At 35.6% G+C, this 12,554-nt stretch overlaps 1 protein-coding gene across 16 annotated transcripts in view; it reads right to left on the bottom strand.

Moving 5' to 3' along the window:
* LMO7 (LIM domain 7) overlaps positions 1-12,554 on the bottom strand; it is a 197,361-nt gene that overhangs the window by 106,887 nt on the left and 77,920 nt on the right. For all 16 annotated transcript variants that reach the window (XM_038569778.1, XM_038569762.1, XM_038569765.1 and 13 more), the window contains one exon: positions 8,667-8,736. In XM_038569778.1, coding sequence (XP_038425706.1) covers positions 8,667-8,736 — 70 coding nt within the window. The remainder of the gene's footprint in view (positions 1-8,666; positions 8,737-12,554) is intronic.

Here is a 12,554-nt window from a genome sequence, read left to right as displayed (position 1 = left end):
GGAAGGGAAGGATAGTTGTGGGCATAAGGCTCATCAAATGACCAATGTATTCATACCAGTCTTCCACCTGGGTTCTATTTATTATTAATCTCATTTGAGTTGTTTCCAATTTCTACATAACAAAAGATTCCTAAAGAGAGATGTTCCAAGCATTTTAGTATCTGAGTAAAACTATCATGTAGGATACAACCTACTCTGAATCAATTTTTCTTTGACTCTACATGTTAATCATGCTGTTAGTTTAGGAATTATAATTCATTAATGTTTTTTTAACAGATTGCCCTCAAGGCTGAAAGTTGGCATATGTTCATCTTAGATTTAAAAACAACTAGGTTTTGGAACTCTAGGGAAGTGCTCCTAAACTTGTGCCAATGCCATGACTAAGAAATTATGGCTCAAAATAAAACAGGAGTTTCCTGATTTACAGTCCCGCATCATTATGAGGGTACTGAAAATAACTTTAATGTTAATACTAAGTTTTTGAGTTTCCATTCCTGGTGATACTTATCTTTACTGGAAGTTGGAGAGAAGAGAAGACAAAGAGACTCTTGAGGGAATCACCTAAAATTTTTTTTTTAAGATTTTATTTATTTATTCATGAGAGACAGAGAGAGAGAGAGAGAGAGAGAGAGAGGCAGAGACACAGGCAGAGGGAGAAGCAGGCTCCCCAGAGGGAGCCCAATGCAGGATTCGATCCCAGGACCCCGGGATCATGTCCTGGGCCAAAGGAAGGCGCTCAACTGCTGAGCCACACAGACGTCCCTAAAATTTCTTTATAAATAACGCATTATCATTGACTTATTTATATGCCATTTATCTGGAAGTATTAAGACATTTGGATATTTACTATCTAATATTTGTTACCTTGAAAACAGCCAATGGACAATCCCCATTTAGTCCGTTTTCTCAACTTAATTATCAGATAACCCCAAAGTATTTCAAAATACTGAAGGTGACCCACAGAAATTCCAATACAATATATGTTAGAAGAAAATTAAAGTACAACCACAGAAAATGTCATTTTCAATGCATAAAGTGGCCTTATTTCTAGCAAATAGACAGCTTTTATGCTACAATGTCTTACGTAAGTGTAATGCATTAAATAACGGCAATGCTACAGTACTCTCCTGTAACTTCATTAAGAAAAAAAAGCACATTTTTGTTATTGGTGTTCTGTTTATAAGGAAAATAAGATTAACAAACTAGAAAAATAAAAATAGGTTAAATTTTATTGTTTGAGGCATTTTTATACAACTTGTAATGGTGGTTTACCCTCCCTTTGAAATAAAAAGATCTCTTTAGTGTAGGTTTAATCATGAAACCACAATTGAGCAATTTTAATCAAGTTTATTGATATCATCTAACCTCCCCTGTCTCTACTAGGAAATGGAAGAAAAAATCATTTAACTCAATAAAACACTAAGGTCTAATTCCACATCTATGAAATTGTTCCAATACAGTGACAGGGGAGAAATGAACAATAATTAAAGAACATGGTCATTTTTATAAAACATCTAGCCTTCATTAATTATTAACTGTGAGGAAAATGAGAACATGAAAACTAAATAAGAGTTAAGGCAGAAGCAGTGTTATGGGAGGGGACCTCAATGTTGTTTCCCATTCATTTGGAGATGGGGATCATTGCAGCCAGAATAAGCTCAGCGTGAACACTGCTCTTACTGGCTAAAAGATCAAAAAAGCATGACCTGTGAATGAATGAATGAAAAAGATTTTGCTTGGTGGAAGCCTCTCCCAAATGTGCTAGGTGGAGATCTCAAACAAATCCACAAAATCAGCAATAAAATCCAAGAACAGAAAATAGGCACTACTGATCTTAGCATTAAATGGTTATTTTAAACAAGCTCTAAAATATCATCTTCCCATCTCTTCCCATGGTGTCACTTTTTTACCAGGTTTTATATACGTCAACACTGAAATATATCCACACATGTATCTTACTTATTACCAACTAGATAGAGATTCTCTCTAAAACACATACTGTGTTTGACCCAGTACAGAGCAATCCTTGGTCACTACTCTTTTAAGCAAAGCATGTGTTAGTTGTTCATCCAAGCCACATTTTAATGTTCCCTAAGTAATTTCTTTTCAACCATACAAAATTTATTCCTGCCTTCTAACCAGAAAAGTGCCACCCTTGAATGAAAATAATAATTATATTCATTCTTCCTGTATTATTTCAACTTGGATAAGAAAGAAGAGGAAACAGGGATCCCTGGGTGGCGCAGCGGTTTGGCGCCTGCCTTTGGCCCAGGGCGCGATCCTGGAGACCCGGGATCGAATCCCACGTCGGGCTCCCGGTGCATGGAGCCTGCTTCTCCCTCTGCCTGTGTCTCTGCGCCTCTCTCTCTCTCTCTCTCTCTCTCTGTGTGTGTGACTATCATAAATAAATAAAAATTTAAAAAAAAAAAAGAAAGAAGAGGAAACAGAGTGGGCTTTTTCCCTGAAAACACTCCTGTCTTGAGGTCTCACATTTTGGCTTTATTTGTAAAAGAGATCACAAGCTCAATGTCCTACAAACTTCCCCTCTCCCAACCCCTTCGTTCTTCATGCCCTGAGAAAGAGTGGATATATATATAGTTACTGACTGAGAGTGGGTTTTAAAAAGTACATGATAAAACCTGGATGAGATTATTTAAAGTTTACAGCTGATTCCTCAGGTGGACTTTCCATTACTGGTGGAAAGGAACAACCAGATGTTTCAATAGTGACCTTGGCTCAGACTAGGTCATGCTACTTTGCTGACACTTAAGTGTACAGGAGAGTAAAGATGAATCAGAAATAATTTTACACAGGCACATGAACATTAACCACTAATATCCTTATGAAAAACGGCAGTAAGAATAGACCGATAGACCTGCGTTACTTCTTGAAGTAACCGTTATGAAGCCAAGAGAAACTGACACATGCAACAGCTTAAGCTAGCTGGCATCTTTGCCCATTTCCTGCATTCTACAGCATTTCTGAATGAGAAGACAACCTTTCCAGTGTCTACAGTCACACCTTACACATTCCTCTCTCAAAAATAATCTTAAAGAGTAACCCTTTAGAGGAAATATGCTCAAATTCAGCCCATATTTTTGAAGCAAGTGTGGATATACTGAAGAGGCGGGGGGGTGGGGAGGCAGCAAGGGAGAAGGAGAGCAAATCTTAAGAAGGCTCCATGCCCAACAAGGAGTCAATGCAGGGCTCCATCCCACAACCCTGAGGATCATGACCTGAGCCAAAATCAAGAGGCAGATGCTTAACTGACTGAGCCACCCAGATGCCCCAAGAAGATTTTTATACTAAGCCCACTGGTAGACACAAACTTTCAAACAAATTATTCAAACCAAATTTTCTAGAAACCATTGCTTTTCTGCGAAACTGCAATTGAAATGGCAGGCATAAGTAGATCATTCAAATCTATACTCAGCAGGCAAACTAGCCCATGTAAAGGGGTAGTGTTTACTTTCTTAACTCTTTAGCTCTGCGGCTCTTAGCCAGGGATGATTTTACCTCATAATGGTCATTGACAATGTCAGAAGACCTTTTTAGCTGTCATAATTTCAGGGTGGGGAACATAGTGGTACTAGCATCTAGTGAGTAGAGTACAGGGAAGCTCTAAACATTCTACAATGCACAAGAAAGACCCCCCAACAAGGAACTATCTGGCCCAACATGTCAATACTCAGTGGCGCCAAGGTTGAGTAATCTTGCTTTAGTAAATACAATTAAATCAATAGGGGTCCAAGACAACTGTAAGTCTCAGGGTTAAGAACTTCCTTGATGTTCTCTGCATGTATTATATTTCATGCATGTTAACACATCAGATGGTAAACATTATTCTGGTTCAATGGCTCTTTTCATAATCAGAATATCTTGCTTGTTTCTCAGGGTTTTATTCTGAGATTGAGTTTTTGAATTCCCAAATAAAGTTTTAGTTTTGAGTTTCAGTGAATTGAACATACCCACACTTAACACCAGCTAATTTTTGGGGTGAGGGTTTTCTTTTTTTAGCATGGCTTTGTGAAGAATATAAAGAATAAAAAGAGAAAATGTATTTCTTTAAAAACTGAAACTTAGTCAAGTGAGAAAAATCGTATCTCTTTATATATGAGAACATGGTTCATGCCTTCACAAAGACAAAATAATCATTAAATCATATGAATGTTTCAAGCAAAGCCTTCAATATATTTCTAAATCATCTAGACACTTTTCTCTCCATATTGTCATTGCTCAGAGGATATATCATGTGTTTCACAAAGGTCCATCTACAAACAGGATAAACTCATTGCTTTGGCTTCAACACTAAATATACACAGTAACTGACATGAAATGGATAAAAGTTATAGGAAAAGGAAAGAGAGTAAGAAAGGAGTGATGGAAAACAGGGCTTAGAGCACAGAAATTATGTAATTCTTTCTATATTTAACTTAACTTGATATTATACCCCAGAGAAACCTCATTCACAGAACCTTCTTTAACCTACACACCTGAACTCAGTGAACCAAAGGCTATCTACACTCCTAACCACAGCCCATTTTGCCAAGATGACACTCTTCTCAAGGAATGCATCTACCAGCTGGCCAGTGACCTAGGATATTTGTAGCCTGGAAAGACAAGGTAATTTGATTCACTCAGATTCCTCTCTTGGGAACCTCAACTGAGACACTGAGACCCACCATTTCCTGTTTGCAATGAGGCAGAAAAAAGTAATCACGTGGAATGTGATTGTCATACTTACGGCTGAACACCAAATTAATGAGGGTCCTCTGAAAAATCCTTAAAACACTTCATCTCACTTCACTTGAAAGTATCTTTGCTCTTTTGCTCTTTGTAACTAAAAAAGCATTAACTGCATATAAAACTGATGAATCAGATTAAGGTCTTTGGATGGACCAATGTCAATTTCCTGGTTTAATACTGTATCACAGTTATGCAAAATGTTATCACGGGGGAAACTGGGTTAAGGGCACAGAGGACCTCTCTGTACTGGTTTGTTTGTTTTCAAATTCCTGTGAATGTCTGTTTCAAAATAAAAAGATTTTTTAAAGTATTAATACTAAAAAAAAAATTGACCTCTTTGTATTAGTTTCCTAGCACTGCCATGACAAAGTCCCACAAACTGAGTAGCTTAAAACAAGAGATTTATTTTCCCACAGTTCTAGAGGCTAAAAGTCCAAAATCAAGGTGTCCACAAAACCATGATTCTATGAATTCTGTAAAGAAACTATTCCTCGCCTCTTAAAGCTTCTGGTGGTTTGCTGGCAATCTATGGTGTTCCTTGACGAGAGATGTATCACCCCAGTCCTCCACTGTCACATGCCATTCTTCCTGGGTATATCTGTCTTCACATAGTCATCTTCTTATAAGGACATCATACTATATTAGGGGCCTACAATACTCCATGATGACTTCAGCTTTACTAAGTACATCATCTGCAACAACCCTATTCACAAATAAGATCACATTCTGAGATACTGGGATTTAGGACTTTAATATATTATGTTTGGGGGGCGGTGGGCACAATTCAATCTACAACACTATCCCTTCAGAGACCTAATTCTACAGTTCACTATTTTTTACAATTGAAATTTTTCCCATTTATTCATTAAAAAAATCTTTGAGGGGCACCAGGTGGCTCCATCGGTAAAGCATCTGCCTTCAGCTCAGGGTCCTAGAATCCAGCCCAGCATTGGGCTCTCCACTTGATGGGGAGTCTGTTTCTCTCTCTCCCTCTGTGTGCTCGCTCACTCTCTCTTGCTCTCTCAGGTAAATAAAATATTTTTTAAAAAAATCTTTGACCTCCAAATGTATCAGTCATTAACTTAGTTGCTGTGAACACAGAAATTACTAGTATAAAGAGTCAAGCTCAGGTTTTTTTTTTTTAATCTCTCCTCTCTACACATCAAAAATGTAGGTTTCTGACACACTCCTTCTTGAGGAATTCTTAGAGGTCAATCTTCATAGTCCAGCTATGACTGCTCATAAGTGTTCAACAAGTGTCTATTATAATTATCCGCAACACAATTATATCTGGTGTTTTCTTGCTCATTTGCTAATTTATTTGCCAGATCCTGCTCCACCACTAGAACAGAAACTCTGAGGATAAGATCCTTATCTGCCTTTATTCCTCCAATATATCCATATAAACTAGAAAAGTTCTTGACCTAGTAGACAATTATTTGTTTAAAAAATAAACGTGCGAGAATATGGGGTAACTGAGTGATGGTCTAATGTGATGGGCACATGATATGATGAGCACTGGGTGTTATATGCAACTGACAAATTATTGAACACTAAAAAAAAATGAATGTCCAACAAAAGAACATTCATTGAGCATCTGTATGTCAGACTATCCATATAACCCTTTTATATCCACATATGACAACCCTACCAGGTAGATGCTGGAGCTCTAACGCATACTTCAAATTGAAGGTTCAAGAAATTTTGACATAACCATCCTGACACACAAACATGGGAAGAAGGAGTCATATGAGGCGTGATGACAACTTCAAACCAATTATAGCCCAATTCTGCAACTGTGGTTATTCTTATGCTCCTACATCCCATTGAAAATGTTCAGTGTCCTGTATTTGGGAAATCATACTATTTAATATTCCGGAAATACATTTCATTTTAGTTTCTAGAGATAAAATCCAAACAAGATAGAATTTCCATGCTTAAAATAGAAATAGTTGGAGATGTTTGGATTTAAATATAAAATATATTTGGCTTTCATCTAATCATAGAATCAGAAGATTGAATAAAACCTCTAGTGGCCAATAACAACAAACCACCACAATTCAAGCATTCCAAATATGCGGGGTGTTTGAAATCATAGGCTAATTTCATTTAAAATCCTTGTAATTGATCCAAGAAATAACAATTCAAAATCTAAGCATCAAAATACGAATAATTCAAGCCACTTGAAAAGATTTCAATATGATTGAGACTTTTAATTTTCACAGAACTTATTTTGTAAAAATGATTTTCATATAAGGCTTATTTATTTTTATTAAACTGAATGTTTTTTTTTCCTAGAAAGACTTGAAAACCAAATATCCTTTATTCCTTAAATACCTTCTGATTGCTATATTACTAGAAGTAATTCATACATATATGTATATTGCTATGCATTCATATATATAGCTTCATATAGCAATATATGCATACGATAGGTTTTTTACCTAACCAAATTTGAAACCAATAAATATTGTGTCATGATAGAAATCATGTCATGACAGAAATGAAATAGAAATAACTTGGTAAGAAAGAAGGAATTAATATGTGAGCCCAACTGTTCTGGAAACTTTATATATAGATCTATATTTCAAAAGAAAATTGTTATTAATCTTTCAAAACAAAAAGAAAGCTCTTGTCTCCTAAACAGATATTTTCCAATAATACACAACCTATAATCAACTTATTCCTGTCAAAATTTTAATGAGATTTTCACACCAGCTGTAAATCCAGAAATTTTGATATTACTACCTTTAATCCTTCATGACTTTGACATCTGCAAACAAATGGCTGGCCAAACATAGGGTTCTCAAATATAATAAGCAGCTTGACAATTCCAAAGATATTACATATTATATAGGTGTGTGTGTATTTAATTCCAGGTATTAGCTGTGTTAAACTTCAGTGTTTTATAAAAGTAACTTGTTTAAACTGATTCCTATCATCAGCTTTGATTCTTAGGGGTTGCTAACATTTTGAAAATAATCCATAATTTGTACTTAATTATAAATTATTTATTGTCAAAGTTACAGCCCTACCTTGTTATTGGTCTTTAATTATTATCAATTCACTAGAATATCTATATAATGATAGTGCAGGATATTTTTCATACACAAAATCCAAATTTAAAGCTACTAGGAGGGGATCCCTGGATGGCTCAGCGGTTTAGCGCCTGCCTTTGGCCCAGGGCGGGATGTGGAATCCCTGGATCAAGTCCCACGTCGGGCTCCCAGCAGGGAGCCTGCTTCTCCCTCCTCCTGTGTCTCTGCCTCTCTGTCACTCTCTCTATGTCTATCATAAATAAATAAATAAATCTTTAAAAAATAATAAAATAAAATAAAGCTACTAGGAATCTAGAGATTTATCCCATAGTCCTTTCATGGAATATATTACTGAAGCAAGAGAAGATATTGACCTACTCAGTATCACATATAACTTTGGTAGGAAATCTACAACATAAAGCAAAAGTGTTGCAAATACATTCCATGATCTACAGGCTAAGTGAGGGTTATGCATAAACATGAGGCAAGAGAAAACATGGGGAACATGCATGGGGAACATGCACAGTTTCCCTAACTGTGGTCAACTAGCAAACAAAGTATGCAGGGCTGAGCTTCAGAAAGAATATGATCATAAACAAATACAATTTGTGGAAGAAATAAGCCAGGAAAAGAGGATATATGAAGTTTCAGGGCACAAAATGCAAAATAGGATACATAAATAAGTAAATGGCTGCCTGTCTCTTAGCAGAACGGAAACAGAAAGAACTGAAGATAGAAGGAGGACATCACTGAAAATACTTTTCTTGAGCAAGAAACTCCAAACCTAATCTCTATGATAATTCCAGATAAGAGTACCAGTCTATGCCCATCTTTTTTACATTTCAAAAACAAATCTAGTTTTGAAGACAATTTTTTACTTACCAAACCTGCTATAGGTGTGGATAATCTATTAATCTTCTTAATGACACCAGGCTTAAGTTTATTAACCAAACTGCAAGTAAAGAAATGACATATGCAATTACAAGAATGCCAATATCACCTCGGTATTATTTTTAACATTTTCAAAAATCATGTATATCACTATTCTATCCCCCATATGTGATTCAGAGCCAAGAGCTCAATAAAAGGCATTTTCTTTCTCTCAAGAAAAGAAGACACAGAGCAAAAAGAACATCATTGCAAACAATGGTGAGTGTCGTCTTAGACCAATATAGACACATTGGTATACTCAAAGCCATGTCCCTAAAAATAGTTCCACATTTGTTAAAGGTAGTATTTGATTCTGTTTCAAGAGCCAGTTTAAGAATCTCCTTCAATTATAATCCAGTTCTCTTAGACCTAAGAATATTTTTTCTATTAATCATTTTAACTATATTTTCTGAAACTGATCTTTACTTTAAAAGGTAGTTTTGAATCACATTATTCTTCCAGATTTGTTTACTGAAGTTGACATTATATTAGTTTCAGGTATAAAACAGTGATTGGACATTTATATACATTATGAAATGATCACCATTATAAGTCTAGCTACCATCTGTCATCATACAAAGTAATTATAATATTATTGACTATATTCCCTATGCTCTACTTTACATCTCCATGACTTATTTTATAACCAGAGTTTGTACATCTTAATCCCATTTCACCCATTCTCCCTACCCACCAGTTTGTTCTCTATATTTATGAGTCTGTTTGTTTTGTTTTTTTTTTTTTGGATTCTACCTGTAAATGAAGTCATACAGTATTTGTCTTTCTCTGTCTGATTTCCCTTAGTGTAATACCCTCTAGATCTATCCATGTTGTCATAACTGTATTTTGCCAGATTTAAAGGGTACAGCAGAACTCATCCCCATAGCCACCTAGTTCTTACTGCTAACTCATTCAAATACGTGACTGATGCTTTATTACCAGAACAGAGTGACTGGATAAAAATTAAATGTACCCAAACTCCCCAAAATGGCTAACAGTTACTTCAGAATCTAACATTGAGCACATTTAAGTTACTATGACTGAATCTGCAAAGGTATCTGTCTCTACATTCCAGAAATGAAAAAAGAAGCTACCTTTGAAGACTGTAACTCAGAGTGTAACTTTTGGTCCTAAATCTAGTTATTGTGAATCTATGTTTTTTGTTGCTCTTCACTGATACAGTGCTAAGCCATGGAGACATTTAATATTATAGTAATGCTTTTTTACTAATTCTAGCTTGGTTAATTATTAGTCACTGTCAGAAGACAGTAATTTAAAACGGTGATTTTCCTATTTAATAATCTAGCTACAAAAAAGCAATTCTTTACTCTGTAAACAGAGCTCCAAAAGGAAAGCAAATATAGGAGAAATAACCAAACATTCTTAATTTACTGGTTTACTGGTCTCCTCTTCACAATAGGCAACAGAAAAAAAAAAAAAAAAAACTGACACTTGTGGAATGTCACTCCTTCAACATTCCAGAGATTTATATATACACTTGAATGTACTAAAAATAAGGACGACAAAAGTCTCAATTTAATAACCTTCAGAATGTTGTTCAACAGGATTCAAAACTACAAAACGATGGCTTATGAAGATTTAGTCTGGTGAACAAAAGATATTTTTTCTGTTTTCACAGTTCCTTCACACAAAGATCTTTAGACAACTTAATATAAATAATAAAATTGCCCTCTCAACATCAAGCATTTCCTAGAACTGTTACTCTCTGATTCTTAATTTCTTAACTGTGCACTGAAGGCCAGCTAGGAAGGAAGGCTTTCTCCCCTCATAGCTGAATTATTTTTCTTTAATGGCTAAGCAAGGAGCTAGAAAAAAGTTGAGGTTTCTAAGAAATGACAGTTGCAAATTAATTCTTCTAGTCATTCTTGATTTACTAGGTATTTATTAAATTCTATTACCAGTGACATCTTGCAATGCTTAAAAGAACCAATAACTGGAACATTACTTAGTAGCAACATATTAAATCAAGAAATGCATAGAGTTGTTGACCACTAGCTTGGTAATGACTCCTACAGTAACTTGGATCTTAAAATATAATCTTTCAGTGACATAAAAAGTTAGAGACTAAAGTGAGCTGGGCCAACTTATCAAACGCCAGGAGAGTCTGGCATCAGTTGTCTTTTCTGGAGGAAGAGTGTCATAAATTCCTCCTCCACCCATTTGAGTCACTGATGACTTTGGCCAGATCATTCAATTTACCTGTTTACTTCACTTATCATTTTTATATTACAGTGTTAGTAATACCAAGAGCATCTTTTAAAAACGCGTTTTGGATTGAGTAACAACATAGCCTATACTCAATCAATTCGGCAAAAGGAAGTAAAGAATTGAAGGAAGTAAAGGAACCAGCACAGATAATGATGTATCCCAAAAATGAGTTGACTCCTCCCTCACCAGAAGGTTCCACAGCTATTACCTAAAAACAACATACACACTGCAGATTGGTTTCCTTCTCAACTCCTGAGCCTCCCAGTACGTGTATAAACACAGAAATAACCACAAGGCAAAAACAACACTCTGATTAACACACAGAACTACCCTGTAAAAGTTGCGTCACTAGAGAAAAACACTGTTTTACTCTATCAAGGGTTAAAATGGTATCACTTCTAAGCATTACAGCATGGAGAAAATGCACATATGGTTTTGGCAAATACTGAACTTCCAATCAAATTATGAATCATGAATAATTATTTTCACATCCAATTAAAGGAAAAACTTTTAGGATATTTCTTCTAGGGAAGAAAGTAGATTTCATAAAATCTAAACTTCTGTGAAATTTAAGGATATCTAAAAAAAAAAAAATTGGAGCATAGTCTTATACCAAATAAAATACAAGTGCCACACAAGGGAGATAATACTCTCTTTTAAAAATAGAACTTCTTTACATAATAAGGGTTCTTCAATTACACATGTGGAATTTGTAAAGACAACACTCACTTGAGGTCACTGGCTTTATTCAAGAATCATATAACATGATAACATGATAACATATAACATATAACATGATAACCATATAACAGATGTCTTTGTGCACAAAGAAGTAGAGACAGTCAGGGACCATTTATCTGCCTGCAAGCCCACAGGTTCCTCTAATCCTATGTGTAGTTATACCTCTACTCCCCAAGCCTTCCCTCAGGCCATGACATAAGCCTAGTTGTGTGCTTTGTTAGCATATCAGAGATTTGCTCTTTTGGTAAGATTAAAACCAGAACAGAAAACACCTAGTCATTTGCTATCTCCTGTGGTAGACCACACTGGCAAAAGCCTGCAATCCCTCTTCTTCAGCTCATTCCTTCATTGTTGTCTCCTTCCTTTTCTTCTCTCCAAAACATCCTGCCCACTCCCTCCAAGGGAGCTAATTACATAATAGATGCTAGAAGGCTGCCTCTGTTCCGAAACCTTGTCACCAGTGAATGTGACCTGACTTTAAACATAACTCAGAGGTGACACTCCAAGAAAACTGTACATAAAGTTCAATGTAACATCTAGCTCAGTTAAAAATGGTTTCAATGAGAACTAGAATTTGGTGCTCTGTCTCTGGAAACTAGTTCCAAATGCCAAACCTCATTTCCCCTTTATCAGAAAGCCCTTCAGCAGGTACACCTTTCAATTTCCTACTTCCAAAGATCTTTTCCAAATGTCCTAGAGACATTGACCTCAAAGAGCTTATCAATACACTGAAAGTGAACTTTCTAACCTATGAATTATTTGGTCAATCACACATACATATTTCTATTATCTTTCTGTTGACTACATTTTCTAAATATATATCCCCACATTAATCAAATTTTCCTATCGGTAACTAAATTTTTTAAAGAC

The sequence above is a fragment of the Canis lupus genome, chromosome 22 (genome assembly GCF_011100685.1).
Source record: "Canis lupus familiaris isolate Mischka breed German Shepherd chromosome 22, alternate assembly UU_Cfam_GSD_1.0, whole genome shotgun sequence".
Taxonomy (NCBI): Eukaryota; Metazoa; Chordata; class Mammalia; order Carnivora; family Canidae; genus Canis; species Canis lupus.
The sequence above is the reverse complement of the archived record's forward strand: the minus strand, read 5'-3'. Positions and strand labels throughout refer to the sequence as shown.